This window comes from Miscanthus floridulus, chromosome 6 (genome assembly GCF_019320115.1).
Source record: "Miscanthus floridulus cultivar M001 chromosome 6, ASM1932011v1, whole genome shotgun sequence".
Lineage (NCBI taxonomy): Eukaryota > Viridiplantae > Streptophyta > Magnoliopsida > Poales > Poaceae > Miscanthus > Miscanthus floridulus.
The window spans coordinates 25,375,571-25,394,166 of record NC_089585.1 but is presented as its reverse complement, the minus strand read 5'-3'; the positions used below and the strand labels follow the sequence as shown (position 1 = coordinate 25,394,166).

At 42.9% G+C, this 18,596-nt stretch overlaps 1 protein-coding gene across 1 annotated transcript; it reads left to right on the top strand.

Annotated features, from left to right (window-relative positions):
* Positions 1-607: 607 nt before the first annotated feature.
* On the top strand, positions 608-17,391 carry LOC136461889 (DExH-box ATP-dependent RNA helicase DExH3). Its single transcript, XM_066461250.1, has 19 exons — positions 608-1,369; positions 2,228-2,382; positions 2,461-2,548; positions 2,633-2,878; positions 4,349-4,444; positions 5,032-5,220; positions 6,457-6,616; positions 6,722-6,852; positions 8,610-8,777; positions 8,852-9,124; positions 10,090-10,284; positions 10,485-10,688; positions 10,788-10,857; positions 10,969-11,117; positions 11,531-11,839; positions 12,041-12,100; positions 12,187-12,339; positions 12,423-12,533; positions 16,408-17,391. Exons 1-19 carry the CDS (start codon positions 893-895, stop codon positions 16,897-16,899), a joined length of 3,726 nt encoding a protein of 1,241 aa, XP_066317347.1. The 5' UTR covers positions 608-892; the 3' UTR covers positions 16,900-17,391.
* Positions 17,392-18,596: the final 1,205 nt, after the last annotated feature.

Genomic DNA, 18,596 nt, shown 5'->3' with positions numbered 1-18,596 from the left:
TGGTTGATTTCACTTTGGTCAATTTGCCCGGAGTCAATGTATTTTTTACCGGGGGTTGAGGGTGTCCGTAAATACAGAATACAACGAGGACCAATAACAATATTCGATACTCCTTTCCTTTGCCGTCTCCGCCGCCGGGCGGATCCACCGAGGCCAGCTCGCCGTATAGTTTCTGTACTTTTTGTTTGGTTGTTTCTTCTGTGATGAACAAACTCAAAAGCGCGACACAAGGCCCAACTAGAACGTGGAAGCCTTCATCAGGCATAAGGCCCAGTCCGTTTAAGATTTAGGGTTGGCAGTTTAGGCCAGGACCCAAAATTCCATTCCGAAGAAAGAAGGGAGCCCGTGGGAAAAGCACACAGAGCCACAGAATAATCGTGGGCCCAGTCTATCAACCAGTCAGTGCTCGCCAGGTCCGGAGTCAGGACCCTTGCGGACCAAACAACCGTCGATGTACCGACGTTCGAACTGCGGCCACGTCGCCCTCAGGTTCACGCACCCGCGCGCGTGTGCGGGCCCGCGTTGCAGAGGTATCGCCGTGGATGCGACGCGACACGAGCGCGCAAACCCCACTTGTCAGCGACCTACCCTCCCACACCCAGGGACTGCTCACTTCCCTTTCCCCACCGCCACTACCGCCATCCCATCCCTACCTCCCCGGGTAGGCCGCCGCAGGGAACCACTCCCCCGACCACGCCGCGAATTCGCCGCCGCCGTTTCTACGCCGGCGTCAGCGTTTTCTCGCGCGCAGAGCCCCAGAGCCTCACGCTATAGCGGCGACGAACCCTCCCGACGAGCCGGCTGCCCCCGCCGCGCGCAGCGCAGCGGAACCGGAGGCGGATTGCATGAGACATGTGAGCCTGCTGTCGCGGCGACGGCAGCGCTGGTGGTGATGCTCCTGACCTCCGTCCTCCGGGGTCGCGTCCGCCTCCTCCGCTGGCCCCGCCCGCTGACCATGCCCTCCCCTCTCTTCCTCTCCAGAAACCCTAATCCTAGCCCCGGCACCACTAACGCCCACCTCTCGTCGCCCCCCGCGTCGGCCGCAATGGGCACCACCGGAGTCTACGTGCCGCCGATGCGGCGGCTCCGCTCCGTTATCGCGTCCACCAACGGGAGCCTCGCGCCACCACCGTCCGCCGCGGCGCAGGCACAACAGGCGGCGCGGTCGCCGGAGTGGCTGGTGGACGGGCGTTTGCTCAGCCCCCCCTCGCCGCCTCAGCCGCGGCGGCGCGATATACCTCCCTTGCCGCGGCCACCCCAGCCAGAGCATTTCCGGCAGCAGAGCGCTGGGTATGCCCGCTATGCCTACGATGATTTCTCTGAGGATGACTCAGATAAGGACATTGACCGCACGTCAGTTTCGAGCAAGGTGAGTGCCTTGTTCTGCCCAGTTACTGATTGATTCACATTTTAAAATGACCGGTTGAAACTCAGTTATGTTTGACTACACTGAACCTAGAGTGTTTACAGAAATTGGGTATGTGGGTTTTAATTGTAGTGGTTTGTTGCTATCTGTCATTCACACTGATTCAATTCAAGTGCCAGCAGTTTCCTTTTCTGTGGATGTATTTTTTAGCACGATTGCCTCGAGTTTTTCCATGGTCTGTACAGGATCTTATGTACGGTAAATAAGTATAGTGAAACCACGGATAGCCATATCAATATCAGAGTGCATTCATTTATTCATGTATAGAGAATATTCGCAAACCTAATAGTTCCAGTGCTAAAATGAAGTCTTTGAAAACTATAAAATATCTAGAAACTAGAATCCATGAAATGTAGGCACCATATTTGTCGGTTGTATTTTTGCCTCTGTTCCCTTTTGGACATGTACATAATGCTGTTACCACTTGCCAAGTTGCCAGTGTAGAGAGCTTACCATCATGCTTTGTAAGCTCGATAAAAATCTGTAGTGAATAAGACTCATGTATTTTCGAGGACTGTGGGTCTGAGTACTCTCAACTTGGTATGGTGGCCTTCTAGAAACTTGGCTTACGTGAAACATTTTCTTCCAACATTCATATGTGTTTAGTGCATTTAAAATAATCTAAATCTAATTTCTAATGCGAAATGATGGAGGTCAAAGGTTGATGGCTTCTGAGTTATTGATCTTGTTCAGTATATTTTCCCAAATGTGTTCCTGGCCAATCGGATTAACAAAGGTCCTTTCCAACATTTTCTGTGTTCTATTATTTTCATTATAGTTGTATTTAAATAAAATTTCCAGGGTGCATCCACTTTAGATAATGTTGATGAGTGGAAATGGAAACTGCACATGCTACTTCGTAATGATGATGAACAAGAGATTATCTCAAGGGAAAGAAAGGATAGGCGAGATTTTGAACAACTTGCCCAACTGGCTGACAGAATGCGTTTGCACAGGTATTTCGTTGCCCCTTGCAGATTCAGATACTGCATATTATTTACATTATAATCTGACAATAGTCTACATTATGCCAGCCGTCAGTATTCTAAAGTTGTTGTGTTCAGTAAGGTTCCGTTGCCTAATTATAGATCAGATCTTGATGACAAAAGACCCCAAAGAGAGGTGAGCCAGTTTTCTAGCAGCTTAAATGTTTAAAAAATGTGTGTGCTGTGTGTATTGATGTTAACTCATGTATTTGTTTTTTAGGTATCTATACCTGCTGGTTTGCAAAGAGAAGTTGATGCTCTGCTTGCAGATTATGTTGCACGGAAGAGAACAAACATCGGGAACTTCCCTAGTTCAGCCTTCTCACGGTCAAGCAGCACAGACAGTTTTGCAACTGATGAAGGCTTCTTTGATCAGCAAGATAATCAAACTTCCACTAGTGCTGTGATGGACAGAATCCAACGAAGGAAAAGCCTGCAGTTGCGGAATCAGCAGGCTGCTTGGCAGGTTTGATTTTAAGATTTAGACTTCTTGCTATCGCGTTCCTAGCCTTAAGACATGATGAAGATGGAAGTTCCTATGATAATGTTTGCATTATTCTGATAACATATCCATTTCAAATGGCACTTCACTGTTAGTCTGAAGTTTTGAAGATTGTGCATTATATATCCAGAGGTTCTGGCGATCTCCTCATTGGCGAAATCTGCCTGTTGCAGTATTGCAAATTGCAAAACTCGTAAAAAGAAATTATGTATGCAATACGTCTAGTTAAGTAAACCTACAAATATCCAGTTTCAGTCTCTCAGATGTATCCTATATGTTAAGAAAAAGTTACACAAGCAGCCTGGCATTGTTTATCACGTGCTAACTTATCAAATTTGCTTTTAGAATCTCGATATCAAAGATGAATTTGAAATTGAACTTTTTGTGTGCTAAATACATTCTTATATTTGGATTTTTTTTTAAAACATTGCAAAATGTTTTTTATTTGCTAATAAGGGACGCTGAAGCCGACTGGTTGCATTTTTCTTTGTATGCACTGCTAACTTAATGGGAGGATGCAATAAAACAGGACTTGAAAGGATGGAATATACCCAAGGAATTGTACTTGAATAAGCGCACATGGAAATCAGTTTGTGGTTCTAGTGCCTGAATTACAGGCTTTAGATTCCCTTAATAATATCACTATTAGTGATGCCTTGCGTATAGTTATTTACCTTTTCTCTTTCTTTCTTTCTTTCTCTTTTTGTGGTGGCTCATTTTGGGTTTCAACTCTAGCCTTCTGAACTTGCTTAGGGATAAAAGGCTTTGTTGTTGCATGCACTGCTAACTCCCGTTAGCTCCTGTTCCGTATTATGTCTTAAGTACCTTTTATTGTCTTTATGATGAAAGTACACCGTAATTTTATGTCAGGCAAAATATATATATGTGAAAGCAAATCCATTAATAGATTTTTGAGGTATTTTCATGCCACTTTTCTAAACAACATTGTATTCGTTAATAATCTAAAGTATGAGTCATACGGAGTACTATATTCTTACCGCACCTTAGTTTTCTGTTGTTGAGATAGTGAGTGTGCATGTTAGTCATAGTTTCAGGCTTTTATTTTAGGTCAATGTTCTCTTAATCTGTTCTGTCTATGATTTATAGAAATCAATTTTCTTTGGGTTTGTTTTTAAAGGTATTGTTTCTTGGGTATTGTGAGTCTGTGCTTCATGTATTGTTGTATCACTACTTATTGACAGATTGAACAATCATACTCTTCTCTCTTGGAAAGAACATACTTGCAAATTGGTCTATTTAAATTGCCAAAACTTCCATCTTGGATTTTTTGGTGGTAGGTTTGATTTAGCACCGTTGATTTGGTGTTAATTCTTTCTGCTGAACTTTGCCCTTTTTGAATCAGTTTCATAGGATATGATGATTGTCTTCGATTCATGCCATGTACTGTATTGACTGAACTTGTACCCTTTTCAGGAATCAAATGATGGTCAAAGCATGATGGAGTTTCGTCGCAGTCTTCCTGCTTATAAAGAGAAGCAAACTTTATTGGAAGCTATATCACAGAATCAGGTCCTCGTCGGCTGTTCTTATTGTTCCAGATATGCATGTGTGTAATAGTATCCAACACCTACGAACAATTGTTATCATAATGAATTGCAGCTAATGTAAGAAGATTTGAAATGAGTGTTCTTGTTCCAGATATGCATGTGTGCGATAGTATCCAACACTGATGAACAATTGTTATCATAATGAATTGCAGCTAATGTAAGAAGATTTGAAATGAATGATGAACATGTAGTGGTGCAACGATAGCACATATTATTGGAAAAAAGCATTAAACTAAATGATCTAGCAAAAATGTCAAACAAATTTTATTGCTTGTAGCTAAATGAGCCTACCAGTTCCTTTTGTTTTCCCTTTTTTTTGTTATAAAACCTTAGAACCTTGGATATCTGTTGAAGTTTTAATGTGCACATCCTTCTTAGCATCAGAAAACCAATAAATCAACTTGTATTTGTTTGCAAGTTTACTATCATATAGCATTTCTGGCTGAATATTCGTTAGCATTTAGGCTACTCAATTTGCTTGGGTCTAAAAGGCTTTGTTGTTGTTGTTGGGCTATGTTAGCGGCTAACATGTCTTGTTTGGTTGAGCAGGTCATTGTAGTTTCAGGTGAGACTGGCTGCGGTAAGACGACACAACTACCGCAGTACATTCTAGAATCTGAAATCGATGCTGCTCGTGGTGCTACGTGCAGTATTATTTGCACTCAACCGAGACGAATATCAGCAATTGCTGTGTCCGAAAGAGTTGCTGCTGAAAGAGACGAGAAAATTGGTGAATCGGTGAGCTAATTGTACCTGCAGAATTATTACAATCTTTTTTTTAATGATGGGAGTATATGATTTTGTGGTGTTCTATGGGGAATTCCTGAGTACTCTAGTCTGAAGATGTTCTCCAGGACTCCAAGGTAGCGTTTGGTTCAAGGGATGGGGTGGGACGGGAGGATCCCAATTTTATTGGTGTTTGATTCAGGACAGGTAGGATAGAGACATCCCACACAGGAAACATTGGATGAGTGAATCCCGCAAAAAAAAGGGGATTGAGCCACCTCACTTCATCGCCGTGCGGTTCTGTTTCTCTGCCTCTCGTCTCTCTTCATCTTCTCCATTTTTCTACCTCCCTGCCCAACTCTGCCCTTATCCGCTGGCATGTGGCAAGGGCGTCCATGGTGGCCGTGGTGGAGGTTGATGGCATGCACGCCTGCTGCCGTGGTTGCCATCCTCTTCCTCCGATCCAAGTTGAGCTCGACTCAGCGTTGATGCCATCCTCCTCCCTCGGATCCTGATTGGGGAGAAAGTTCTAGGCAAGGGCGAGCCCTGATGGTGGCCGTCCAGCGAGGGTGAGAGCCTGCTTGGATAGGGCCTCCGGCCAATGGCAGATGTTCAGGGGACCTTGTGCCTTCACTGATGCTGCTCCACCAGGCTGCTACGCGCCTACACCAACCTCATCTCCCCATACTGCTTCATCATGCTGGAGCAGATGCTCAACCTCATTGCCACGCTGCTCTGATGGTGGATGGCATGCTTGGAGCGTGGCCTCATTGCCCCTGACGGTGAGCCATGGTGGGATCTTGATGCGGCGGTAACTGCCCCTCTGCTTTGTGCCATGGCCAGATGTGTCCTTTGTGTGATTGACATCCAGGTCCCACAGGAGATGGTAGATGACGGATTAGTAAACGGTGTCCATGCTCTTGCTCCCTGCCCCTCATACCAAACACAAAACTGGGATGGTTCTATCCCTCCTACCAAATACATAGGTCAGATCCTTCTATCCCAAAACCGTCCCCAATCCAAACACATCCCAAAAAGGCTTAGATCATTTTTGCCATCCATAAGTGGTTTGATGTTCGGCTAGGAGTCATGCTCCAGTGGCCTATTGGGCCTATTGTATTTTTTCCCTCTTAAGATGAGTAGTATCACTCACCTTATACTTTTGTGATCTGCAGCTAAATATTTTTGCAAAATTTGATAATCTTTTCTTGAATTTTGTCTATCATGACAATGTATCCTTATCTTTAGGTTGGCTACAAAGTTCGACTGGAAGGCATGAGAGGAAGGGATACACGCCTTCTTTTCTGCACCACTGGAGTCCTGTTGCGGAGATTGTTGGTGGACAGAAATTTGAAAGGTGTTACCCATGTTATCGTTGATGAAATCCATGAGAGGGGCATGAATGAAGGTCTGCGTTAGTCACACTTATTTTCTATTAGTACTAAAAATGTTTAGCAATGGGCTCATTTTTGTAAATTTATGCTAATCTTTATTTTGGGGGTCTTTGTGCTAGATTTTCTTCTTATTGTCTTAAAGGATCTTCTTCCACGTCGTCCTGAGCTGAGACTTATATTGATGAGTGCAACCCTTAACGCTGAGCTATTCTCTTCATACTTTGGTGGAGCACCCATGATACACATACCTGTAAGATACTTTTTTAAGACCTTTTTGCATTCATCAGTCTTGTCTGTCATTAGTCAATAGGCATTGGTTCACACTTCACTCCCATCCTTCTTCATTGTCATATAATCCTGAACATAAGTAGTATGCTATAAAAAGTCTGGGTTTTCTTTTGTCCTTGCCCTTGCTTCCAAGGTCAATGTTGATTTTACCCCTATTTTTTTAACTTGGTGATTTTGCCCTCGCCTTTTCAAACTGGTGATTGAGTTTGCCCAATCCATATAAGAAGTCTGAGTAGCAACAATTAGCTAACCATGCCACGGAGATTGAATATATTACTGAAGACATTCATCTAATCTAAGTGGTAGCACAAATGCTCCTAATTCCATGTGTCCTGCGAGGAGATCAGATGTGAAACATCAGTTGCCCTTGTAAAAACATGATGACACTACAAATCTACACATGCGACAATGGAAAGTAGTATGCAGTCAAGGAATGGAACAAAAGCCTCCCAGGCAATTCTCCGAGCACCTGCTTGGCGTCACCACGTCAAGCTGCGGAGCTGCTTACCTGTCAGGCTCGTTCATGTAGCCATGAGCCATCCAATTGTAGGCAAACGTGATGGTCTCTATTGCGGCGATGCACATATGTGCCACATTGGTCTCCTCAGCACATGCAAGCGGCGAAGTAGTGCATGGCGGCCCCGGCCAATGACCATTCTGTCATCACAGATTTGTCGCGCCTTTGGTTAGCAAGCGCGCCTCAGTCACCTTGGCCTTGTGCAAGCGGGTCGCGCACCTGGACCTGTGCCTCACACTCTTTCTGCTATTCTGTGCCGCATGCGCCTGCAGATGTTGTGGCCCACATGCTGTTCATGCCAAGCTCACCGCACCACGCGTGCTTGCCGCCCGTGCCCTGATCACCGCGCCGTAGCCGGCCTGAAGCCATGTCACGCAGAGCTTGTCCGACCTGTGAGCACCTCCTGCTGCGTCCGTTGGGCCACATAGCAGCTGTGGCCGCCGGCCTTGACCAGCGCAGCTCCTTGTGCTGCAGCTACCGTTTGGACCCTGTGTGCGCCTCCTGCCATGGCCGTCGCTCGCACCTCTTGCCTCCAGCCTTTGCCACTAGCGCTTGATGCGAACGGGATGGGAGATGGGGATGGGATGTTACTGGGTCTTTGCTTCGCGTCGATGAAATGATGGGATGGGATGAGGATAAGTGGATAAGGGGCACTTTTGTCCTTTTCCCATATGTTTCGTTTTTCTTTTTCTTTTTAATTCTTTTAATCCTGCCAGAGTTAACTGCCGTCCAAATCAGAGGCAGACGACTCATTCATTTCCAAAATGCAAGGGTAAATCACAAAGTTGAAAAAGAAAGGCTAAAATCACCATTGGCCTCTACAGCAAGGGCAAGAACACCAAAATCATGAAAAGTCTTGCTCAACCTGCCAGTTTAGCAGCTTTACCACCTTGAACAAAAGATAGCATCTCATGCTCAATCTAGGTATCAATTCCATATCGCATTTTTTTTATTTGAACTTGAAGCCATATGTTGCAAATCAATTTGTAATACTTACTATATATGTTGTTCTACTTCTGTAATATTTCCTATTATTTTACATTCATTTGTGCACTTGTTTACATCAATTGCTTTCTTATATGAAATTTCTCACTTTCCTTGCTAGAATGAAATTTGTTTGAGTCTTTTGTGCTTTGCCATAGCTCCTTGTGTAAATTTTATCTCGATGTCCTTTCATAACAATTGGATTTATCTCAACTCAGGGTTTTACCTATCCTGTTCGGAGTCATTTTCTGGAAGATATTCTTGAAATTACTGGGCACCGGTTAACTCCTTACAATCAAATTGATGACTATGGCCAAGAAAAAAGTTGGAAGATGCAAAAGCAAGCTCTACGAAAGCGGAAGAGCCAAATCGCTTCTGTTGTGGAAGTACGGTAGTTCATATTTTCTTGGCCATTTTTTTATGCTCAAAGCTTTGGTCTCTAAAGTTTGCTTTTGAACAGGATGCAGTTGAAGCTGCTGATTTGAGAGACTATAGTTCGCGAACTCGCGATTCTCTATCCTGTTGGAATCCTGATTCAATTGGTTTTAATTTAATAGAAAATGTCTTATGCCATATTTGTCAAAAGGAACGATCAGGTGCAATACTTGTATTTATGACTGGGTGGGATGACATTAATGCATTAAAAGATCAGCTGCAAGCAAATCCACTGCTTGGAGATCCAAGCAAAGTTTTGTTGCTCGCTTGTCATGGTTCGATGGCCAGTTCAGAGCAGGTATTACCAAGACTACTACAATGATTTGTATTGCATTAGTGTGCCTACTTTTGAACTTTTGGAACAAAAAAAAAGTTATACTCCATTCCAAATTATAAGACGTTTTGGCTTTTCTAGATACATTGTTTTTACTATGCATCTAGACATAGTGTATATCTAAGTGCATAGCCAAAGCTATGAATCTAGAAAAGTCAAAACGTCTTATAATTTGGAATGGAGGGAGTATATTTCAAGCAACAAAATATTTAACTGTGGTGGTGATACTGACACTATATTGTCTGATTGCCCAAGTTATTTACTAGTTATTCCATAATAGTAGAGTCTCTGTTTTACAATATGTTGTAAACTCTGGAGTCTGTTTCACATTACAAGTTAATTAGAGAAAATGATGGTGTTATTGGTTTGTTTTTCACTCACTGCCCTTACTTAGTTAGTGTGGAAAAGGCCACAACACTTTGCAATTTGATGTGGCCATATGTTGTCAATATTGGTGTCAACGTTTTCTTAGGCTTGAGACTCCTTTGGACTCAGTGAGTGGTGGCTTTATTGTGAAATGGAGTGAGTACTGGCTAGCACGTTACACTTTGTTGAGAACATCTGGAATTTCAACAATATTGGTTGTATGAGAGCAACTATCTATATAGATTTATGTTGTTGATTTATATTTAACATATCTAAGATATTGAAATCCTATTTTTGGTTGCCTGTAAATTGCTTAGCTAATGTCTGCATAGATGTGCTTGGAAGTTCTGTGACTTCATTAATTTTTTTTTTTTCGTTTCTTAGGTAACTTATTTTTTAATGAGCTATAACTTTTAAGGCGATTGTGCGATAGACATTTCTGTTGTCATGTTATACACAATGTTGGTCAGGGGTGGAAGAGCGAATCTTTTTTGCCATTTCGTTTCTCCTGGTGTAATGAGTATGCATTAATCTGTTGACACGTTTGTCCACCTTTTGTACAGAAATTAATATTTGATAAGCCTGAGCCTGGAGTAAGGAAAATAGTTCTTGCCACGAATTTGGCTGAAACTAGTATTACTATCAACGATGTAGTTTTTGTTGTTGACTGTGGCAAGGCAAAAGAGACGTCTTACGATGCACTGAATAATACTCCCTGTTTGCTTCCAACCTGGATCTCCAAGGCTTCTGCCAGACAAGTAATATTTTCTTTCTTATATACATATTACTAACGCTTTAGTTTCACCACTGCTCTTACTTTGATTAGTTATTGCCGTGGTTACAGATATGTCAATAGAACAATTGATGTGGCTTTTAACCTGAAACTTTGTCTAAATCCATTCTATTTCATCACTTACCTCATTTTAGTTTTCTAACTGAATAAGTGAATATAATATAGAGACGAGGACGAGCTGGTCGAGTCCAACCAGGGGAGTGCTACCAACTTTATCCACGATCTGTATATGATGCATTTGCTGACTACCAGTTACCAGAACTTCTGAGAACCCCTCTCCAATCCCTCTGTTTGCAAATAAAAAGCTTGAGGCTAGGAAGTATATCAGAATTTTTATCCAGAGCTTTACAATCACCTGAATCTCTATCAGTAAGTTTGGTTTGCTTTTTTTTTTATCATCACTAACAAAAGTTCTGCTCTTCTTTCTGTTCAAATGGATTTGATATATTAATTTATTTCTTTTTCCAGGTACAAAATGCCATTGAATATCTCAAAGTCATTGGAGCTTTTGATCAGAATGAAGAGTTGACGGTTCTTGGTACCAGATTCACCCTAAAGATTAATTTTTCACATTACCACTGCTTTATTCTGCATCTCTGTAGCTTTTGGAGCTTGTATGCTGACTACGCTTACTGTTTGTCATTTTCAGGAAAGCACTTGTCTATGCTTCCAGTTGAACCTAAGTTAGGAAAGATGCTTATTTTTGGGGCTATTTTTAATTGTCTGGACCCCATATTAACCATAGTTTCTGGACTTAGTGTTAGAGATCCTTTTTTGACCCCCTTCGATAAGAAAGATGTAAGTATACCTTAATATTCCAATTTTGTTTGCCTATTCTGGAACACTCAAATATATAGCACGCATTGTGTTTTGATTTCTATTAGTATCTCTGGCCAAAAGCACTTGACGATGTTGACTTTGGTCTTCACTCTTCAGTGCACAACTTTGATGGCTATTTTTTTAGAACATTATAATAACATCTAATAAATATATTAGATTGTGAAACTACTTTTAAAGAAAATCTACATTTAAGATTTATGTTTCCAAACTAAATATTTGAAAAGCTATTAATGATTACTGTTTTAAAAGTTTGACTGTATTGCGGTCAAAGCATCAAGTATTTGTGACTGGAGGTAGTATTGTTTTCCTAGTTTTTTGGTGTACCTTCTTTTCCTTTGCTAGTGGAAATGATGCTTACTTTGTCTGTGCAGCTTGCAGAGTCAGCTAAATTGCAGTTTTCATGTCGGGACTACAGTGATCATCTTGCACTTGTTCGTGCATATGAAGGATGGAGGGAGGCTGAAAGAGACCGTGCTGGTTATGACTACTGCTGGAAAAAATTTCTTTCGGTGCAAACATTGAAAGCAATAGATTCTCTTCGGCGTCAGTTTCTCTTTCTTCTGAAGGATACTGGTTTGGTTGATGAAAACATGACTGTGTGCAATAAATGGAGCCGTGATGAAAATCTAGTTCGGGCGGTAATTTGTGCAGGACTATATCCAGGTGTTTCCTCTGTTGTGGTGAGTTTCTTTTGTTTAAGTTTATTTTACATACCCTGCTTTTAACGATTGCTTATTTTCACACTTATTATGCTTTATTAAGGTTTTATTGTTCTATGCTTTTTGTGGAAGATAACTACTGTTAATGGTCTGATGCTAGTATATATTGTGAAAATTTAAGTCGTGATTTGTGATTTTTCATTTGGTTCTTGATAATTTCAGAACAAGGAGAAATCCATCTCCCTCAAGACAATGGAGGATGGACAGGTTATGCTTTATTCGGTAAGTTTTTGTGTTCTACATAAATTTGAATTTTATCAGTGGCTTTACATGGCAGTTTCATCTAGGTTCTCTTTTTTTGTTTCCAGAGTTCGGTTAATGGTAAAGAAGCCAAGATTCCATTCCCCTGGCTAGTTTTCAATGAGAAGGTGAAGGTGAATTCTGTTTTCCTCCGGGATTCAACTGCTATATCTGATTCTATATTGTTGTTATTCGGAGGCTGCATAAAACAAGGGGGCTTGGTATGTTCCTTTGCATTGCTGTATCGGAAATCTTATTTTTCTGACTTGATGTATCATTGCATAATATTTGTTGCATGCTGCAGGATGGACACTTAAAAATGCTTGGAGGTTATATTGAGTTCTTCATGAATCGTGATCTTGCTTCAACTTATTTGAGTCTGAAGAATGAACTTGAGAATTTAATCCATTGCAAGGTATTATCGATTTCTAGTAGTGTTCTATGCCAAACTCCGCCTATGGTGGGGCGCCTTTGGTGTCCCAGCATAGCAAGTCTCAAACTCTGGTAAAGGAGGAGGGTTGTGTTAGGCGCGGCGAGCTAATATAAAAACTTAGCCACTTCAATAGAGATGAAACCCAAAAGAATCCCGTTGGGGCGTAACCCACTTAGCGACGCGTCATGTCGGAACCCAGGTATGGTGTTAAATGAGCAAGGGCCGGGTCGTCACCTCCGTGACGCGCCGTGTCGCGATCTGGACACGGTGTCAAGTGAGCAAGGATCGGGTCGTCGCATCCTTAGTGGCGCGCCACATCGGCGCCCGGGTGTGGTGCAAAATGAGCAAGGGTCTTTACACCTACCTCGGCGGGTGCGAAGGGTAAGGAAGCTAGTCGAGCCAACTAGGATCCATTTAGGTAGCTGGAATGTAGGGTCCCTTATAGGTAATTTAAGAGAGTTAGTGGACACAGCGGTTAGGAGGCGTGTAAATATCTTATGCGTCCAAGAGACTAAATGGAAGGGGCAGAAGACGAAGGAGGTGGACAATACCGGCTTCAAGCTCTGGTGCACAGGGACAACTTCAAATAAAAATGGAGTAGAAGTTTTGATTTATAAGTGCGTCAAGGATGGTGTGGTGGAAGTGAGAAGGCAAGGGAATATGATCATCTTAGTTAAACTTGTCATTAGTGATATGGTCTTAAACGTAATTAGTGCGTATGCCCCCAAGTAGGCCATGATGTGAGTGCTAAGCGGCATTTCTAGGAAGACTTGGATCGTTTGGTTAGAGCTGTCCCTAGTAGCGAGAAGCTCTTTATAGGAGGTGATCTTAATGGCCATGTGGGTACATAAAGTGCAGGTTTCGAGGCGGTTCATGGGGGTTTCAGATATGGTAGTAGGAACTAGGAGGGAGAGGAAGTCTTTAGACTTCGCCATAGCTTTTGATATGATAATAGCTAACACTTTCTTCCGTAAGAGTCCCATTTAGTGACATTCAGTAGCGGCCAATACTCTAGTCAAATCGACTTTGTCCTTATAAGGAGGGATAAACGAACATATGTGGACTGTAAGGTGATACCTGGAGAATGTGTGGTCGTTCAACACAAGCTCGTGGTGGCTGACTTCCGCTTTCTGGTGCAAGCTCGTGGGAACAAACAAGCTAGGGTTGCTAGAACGAAGTGGTGGAAATTAGAAGGGGATGTATCAAAGGTCTTTAAGGAAAAGGTCATTGAAGAGGGCTCTTGGAATGATGAAGGTGATGCAAACAGCATGTGGGAGAAGATGGCAACATACGTTAGGAAGGTTGCTTCAGAGGTGTTTGGAGGGGCCAAAGGGAGCGGATGCGACTCGAAAGACACTTGGTGGTGGAATTCAGATGTGCAAAAGGCTATTAAGAAAAATAAGTGCTATAAACGCTTGTATCATTACAGGTGTGCAAACAACATAGAGAAGTACAATGTGGCAAAGAAGACTGCAAAACGAGCGGTGAGTGAGGCAAAGGGGCGGGCCTATGAGGACCTTTACCGATGTTTGAGTACGAAGGAAGGAGAGAAGGATATTTATAAGATGGCTAGGGCTCGCGATAGAAAGACAAGGGGCTTCAACCAAGTTAAGTGCATAAAGGATGAGAGAGAGTAGCTCTTGGTGAAGGAGGATGAGATCAGATATAGATGGCAAGAGTATTTTGATAAATTGTTCAATGTTGAGAACGAGAACACCGTTTAGCTGGACGACTCGTTTGATGACACTAACAGGCGCTTTGTGCGGATGATTCAAGAATTGGAGGTCAGAGAAGCCTTGAAAAAGATGAAAGGGGGCAAAGCGATGGGCCCTGATGATATCCCAATAAGGTGTGGAGATGTCTCGGAGATATAGTTATAGAATGGCTAACCAAGATGTTCAACAATATCTTTCGATCGAACAAGATGCCTGAGGAGTGGAGAAGAAGCATATTGGTACCAATCTACCAGAACAAAGGAGATATCCACAGTTGTACTAATTATCGGGGAATTAAGTTGATGAGCTACACTATGAAGTTATGGTGGAGAGTCATCGATCAACGCCTACGAGGAACGACACAGGTATCAACAAACCAATTTGGTTTCATGCCCGGAAGGTCAACCACAGAAGCAATCTTCTTAATAAGACAGGTTATGGAGCGATTTAGAGAGTAGAAGGACCTCCACTTGTTTTTCATTGACTTGGAGAAGGCTTATGACAAGATACCAAGAAATATTATGTGGTGGTCTTTGGACAAACATAAAATCCCATCAAAGTATGTGACCCTCGTTAAGGACATATACAACAATGTTGTGAGTGTTCGAACAACGATGGTAACACAGATTACTTTTCGATTAAAATTGGACTTCATCAAGGGTCAGCCTTAAGTCCGTATCTCTTTGCCTTGGTAATGGACGAGGTTACCAGGAACATACAAGGTAATATCCCTTGGTGTATGTTGTTCGTTGATGATGTAGTGTTAGTGGACAAAAGCCAGGCGAGAGTAAATAGGAAACTAGAGTGATGGCGGCAGATCCTTGAATCTAAAGGTTTTAGATTGAGCAGAACTAAAACCGAATACATGAGATGCGACTTTGGTGGAGTTGTACATGAGGAGGGAGATGTGAGTTTGGAAGGTCAAGTAGTGCCTAAGAAGGATACATTTTGGTATCTGGGATCGATGCTACAGAAGGATGGAGATATTGATGTGGACGTTAGCCATAGAATCAAAGCAGGGTGGATCAAGTGGCGATAAGCTTCTGACATTCTCTGTGACAAGAGGGTATCATAAAAGCTAAAAGGCAAGTTCCATAGAACGACGATTAGACCGACTACGTTGTATGGAGCAGAATATTGGCCTACAAAGATTCGAGTGTTGTAGAAATGCGTATGTTGCGATGGATTTGCGGTCACACAAGAATGGACCGAGTTCGGAACGATGATATACGTGATCGCCTAGAGGTAGCACCAATTGAAGAAAAGCTTGTCCAACATTGGTTGAGGTGGTTTGGCCATGTCCAAAGGAGTCCTCCAGAGACACAAGTGCATTTTGGAGTCCTAAGCCAAGCTAATAATACGAAATTGACATGGGTGAGGCAATAAAAAGAGATTTGAAAGCTTGGGATATACCTAGAGATCTATGTTTGAATAGGAGTACTTGGAAAACAGTTATTGAAGTGCCCGAACCGTGACTTGGGGCTCTTGGTGGGTTTTACCTCAAAGTTGTTTGGGACTGAAAGGCTATGTTGTTGTTGTTGTAGTGGTGTTCTATGCCTGCATTCATCATGCTCTTAAACTTTTGATCTGCATTCTGAATCTATAATAAATAGTCTTAAATAGGCAGTTCCAGTTCCAACTAAACACCCAAATTTATCTTCGCAACGGCGCTACTCGGTGCACACTGTTTGGTTTCATGCAATTAATATCGAGTCAAATCATTTTCAAGTTTATAAAAAAGAATCAATATTTATGATATCAAATAAGTGTCATTAAATTCATCATGAATATTTTGATAGTAGACCATTTTTTTGTCATAAACATTGATACTCTTTTCTGTGAACTTGGTCAAACTTTGGATAGTTTGACTATGGAAAGGACTTATGCATCCTTTTCAGGACGGAGTAACACTTCACAGATACACCTTGGGCTTCCAACCCCCGTTAACTAGCTGGGTGCTTGTGGGCGTCCAAGAGTTTTAGCACTTTGCACAACGAACCGTTTCCGTAGCCCGTGCATTGTGTGGTCTTTTGGTTGAATTCTGCTATATCTCATCATTTAAGACATGCACATTGTGTGGTCATTTGGTTGAGTTCATTCAGGAATCAATCATTTGCTAATAACAAATTTCGTTCTAACAGCTCCAAAACCCAAGGATGGATATCCAAACGAGTGAAGAGCTGCTATCAGCCATCCGTTTGCTGGTGACTGAGGACCCATGCAGTGGGCGGTTCGTCTACGGCCGACAGGAGCCAAGATCAAAGAAAGCAAAGACGATGCTTTTGCCATCCTCCATGAGTGGCGGTGGTGGTAACGGAGGGGATAATGCCAAGAACCAGCTCCAGACTTTCCTGACCCGGGCCGGGCACAACAACCCTACCTACAAGACGAAGCAGATCAAGAGCTATCTCTTCAGGTCAACGGTTGAGTTCCATGGCATGCAGTTCGTGGGGCAGCCGTGTGCAAACAAGAAACTTGCGGAGAAGGATGCTGCGAGCGAGGCGCTGAACTGGCTCACAGGAGATGGTGGTGGAGCGATCACTGACTCTAGGGGGGCCCAGGGCGCAGACCCCATGTCCTTGCCGATGCGACCACCACACAGGCGACGGCATAGCCATCGTCGGAGGAGCTGATTAGAACGGCATGTTTTTCTTTCTTTTTTTGATCGTTTTCCTATTTATGTAGCGATCGAGAAGCATAGTTGAGCATAGTAGGTAGCGAGGAAAAAATATTATAGGCTGCACTTGAAACGTACTCCTATAATAGTTCTGACGGGGAATCCTAGAGAGCGTAATGGCGTAGAATGGTAGAGAACGATGGGGTACTGAATTCATTATTTGTTGGCTCTAAATAGTCGAAGGATTATGCGTAGTGGATAACAAGATAAGACCTCTAGGACTAGGCCCTCTATCATGAGCAGCTGAGCAGGATGTAGAAGAGGCATCGTGTTTTAATGCTGTGTTTGAGCACTCAGTGAAAATATTATAGGCTGACTGCTTCGCTCTGCACTTACAAATGGCCTTTAAAATTTAGAATTGGGTATTGAGTTTGTTTTGTCTAAATTTTGTTACTGGCTGAGTTGGTTGTAATAAGTTTAAGGATTAAGTCTACTTTTAGCCCCTCAACTCTCATGTCAGTCTAATTTTGACCTCAAGTACAAAACAGTCTGGTCTGGGCATCGTAACTTTCAAACCTGTTCAGTTTAAGCCCCTCGGCACGATTGAGGCGGTTTTCGTTGATGTGTTCTCGGTTTCGACTGGCCATGCTGGCGTTGACGGACACGTAGGATCACCGCGCGGGTCAAAACACGAGCCGGCTTGCTCAGCTCTGTCTCTTCCTCTCAGTTCCTCTCCCCCAAACCCTAGACGCCATCGTCACCTCCAGCGTCGCCGCCTCCATTGCTGTAGCTGTTACCGCATCCTCTCCTCTGGTGCCTCCGCGTTTGTAGTCTCCCCCTTCGTCTGGGAGTCCTTTGTCGTTGCCTTCGCAGTCGTATGGGCTTGGAGGATTGAAACGAACACGCTCAGGTACGATTGAATCCTTCTGTATTTCTGGATGTAGTGATGGAAGTACTCTTAGGTTAGTTATCTTGGATCCGTAGTCCTAAGATTGTACTATCTGTTGTAGGAATGGACCCTTTGGATTTTCTTTGTGTTCGATTTCACTTTGGTGACGAGTTTTTCAATGATGGGAAGAAGCTTCATTATCTAGGTGGAAATAAGGAGATGTCATTCATCGAGCGTGACAAAATATCTTTGTCTGAAGTAATTGGACATCTTAGAGACCATTACAATGCTTCAGAGCCTGTTCTTCTCCATTGGTTGTTCTCTGGCAAGGATTTACTGAATGGGCTCAAAGTTTTGGTAGATGACAAGGCTTGTTTGGACATGTCTAAATGTGTTACTGATGGAGGGGTTGCAGATGTATTTGTTGAGCTTATTGAAGTGAAAGCTGATGGCATGGAGACTGAGGAGGAAGAGGATGGGGAGGACCAGTGTAGTGACTAGGAGGAAGATGCTCAAATAGAGAGTGAAAGAGTAGACAGTGAAAAAACCTCATGAAGACAATGTGGTGGTTGAGGATTTGGCTATAATGAACATGTCATCACCAGAACAAGTGAAGGACTTAGTAGGTGCTACTAAGTATTTGCATTGGGTTAGAGAGAAAGAGGCTCCTATATAGAAGTTAGTTATGCAAGAAGTGTCTGTTCATGAAGAGGCTCCTGTACAGAAGGAACATAGTTCATATATGGATGATTCCAGTGACCAGGATTACTTGTCTGGTGATGATGAGAGCAGTGGAGAGGATGAGGAGATAATCCAGATTAGAG

What these genes read in the sequence shown, in the direction of transcription:
- LOC136461889 (XM_066461250.1), top strand. Translation starts at nt 893, where the DNA reads ATGCTCCTGACCTCCGTCCTCCGGGGTCGCGTCCGCCTCCTCCGCTGG. An exon ending in ACGAGAAAATTGGTGAATCG is followed by an intron (nt 5,221 to 6,456) that starts GTGAGCTAATTG and finishes CCTTATCTTTAG; the next exon opens with GTTGGCTACAAAGTTCGACT. An exon ending in AGAATTTAATCCATTGCAAG is followed by an intron (nt 12,534 to 16,407) that starts GTATTATCGATT and finishes TCGTTCTAACAG; the next exon opens with CTCCAAAACCCAAGGATGGA.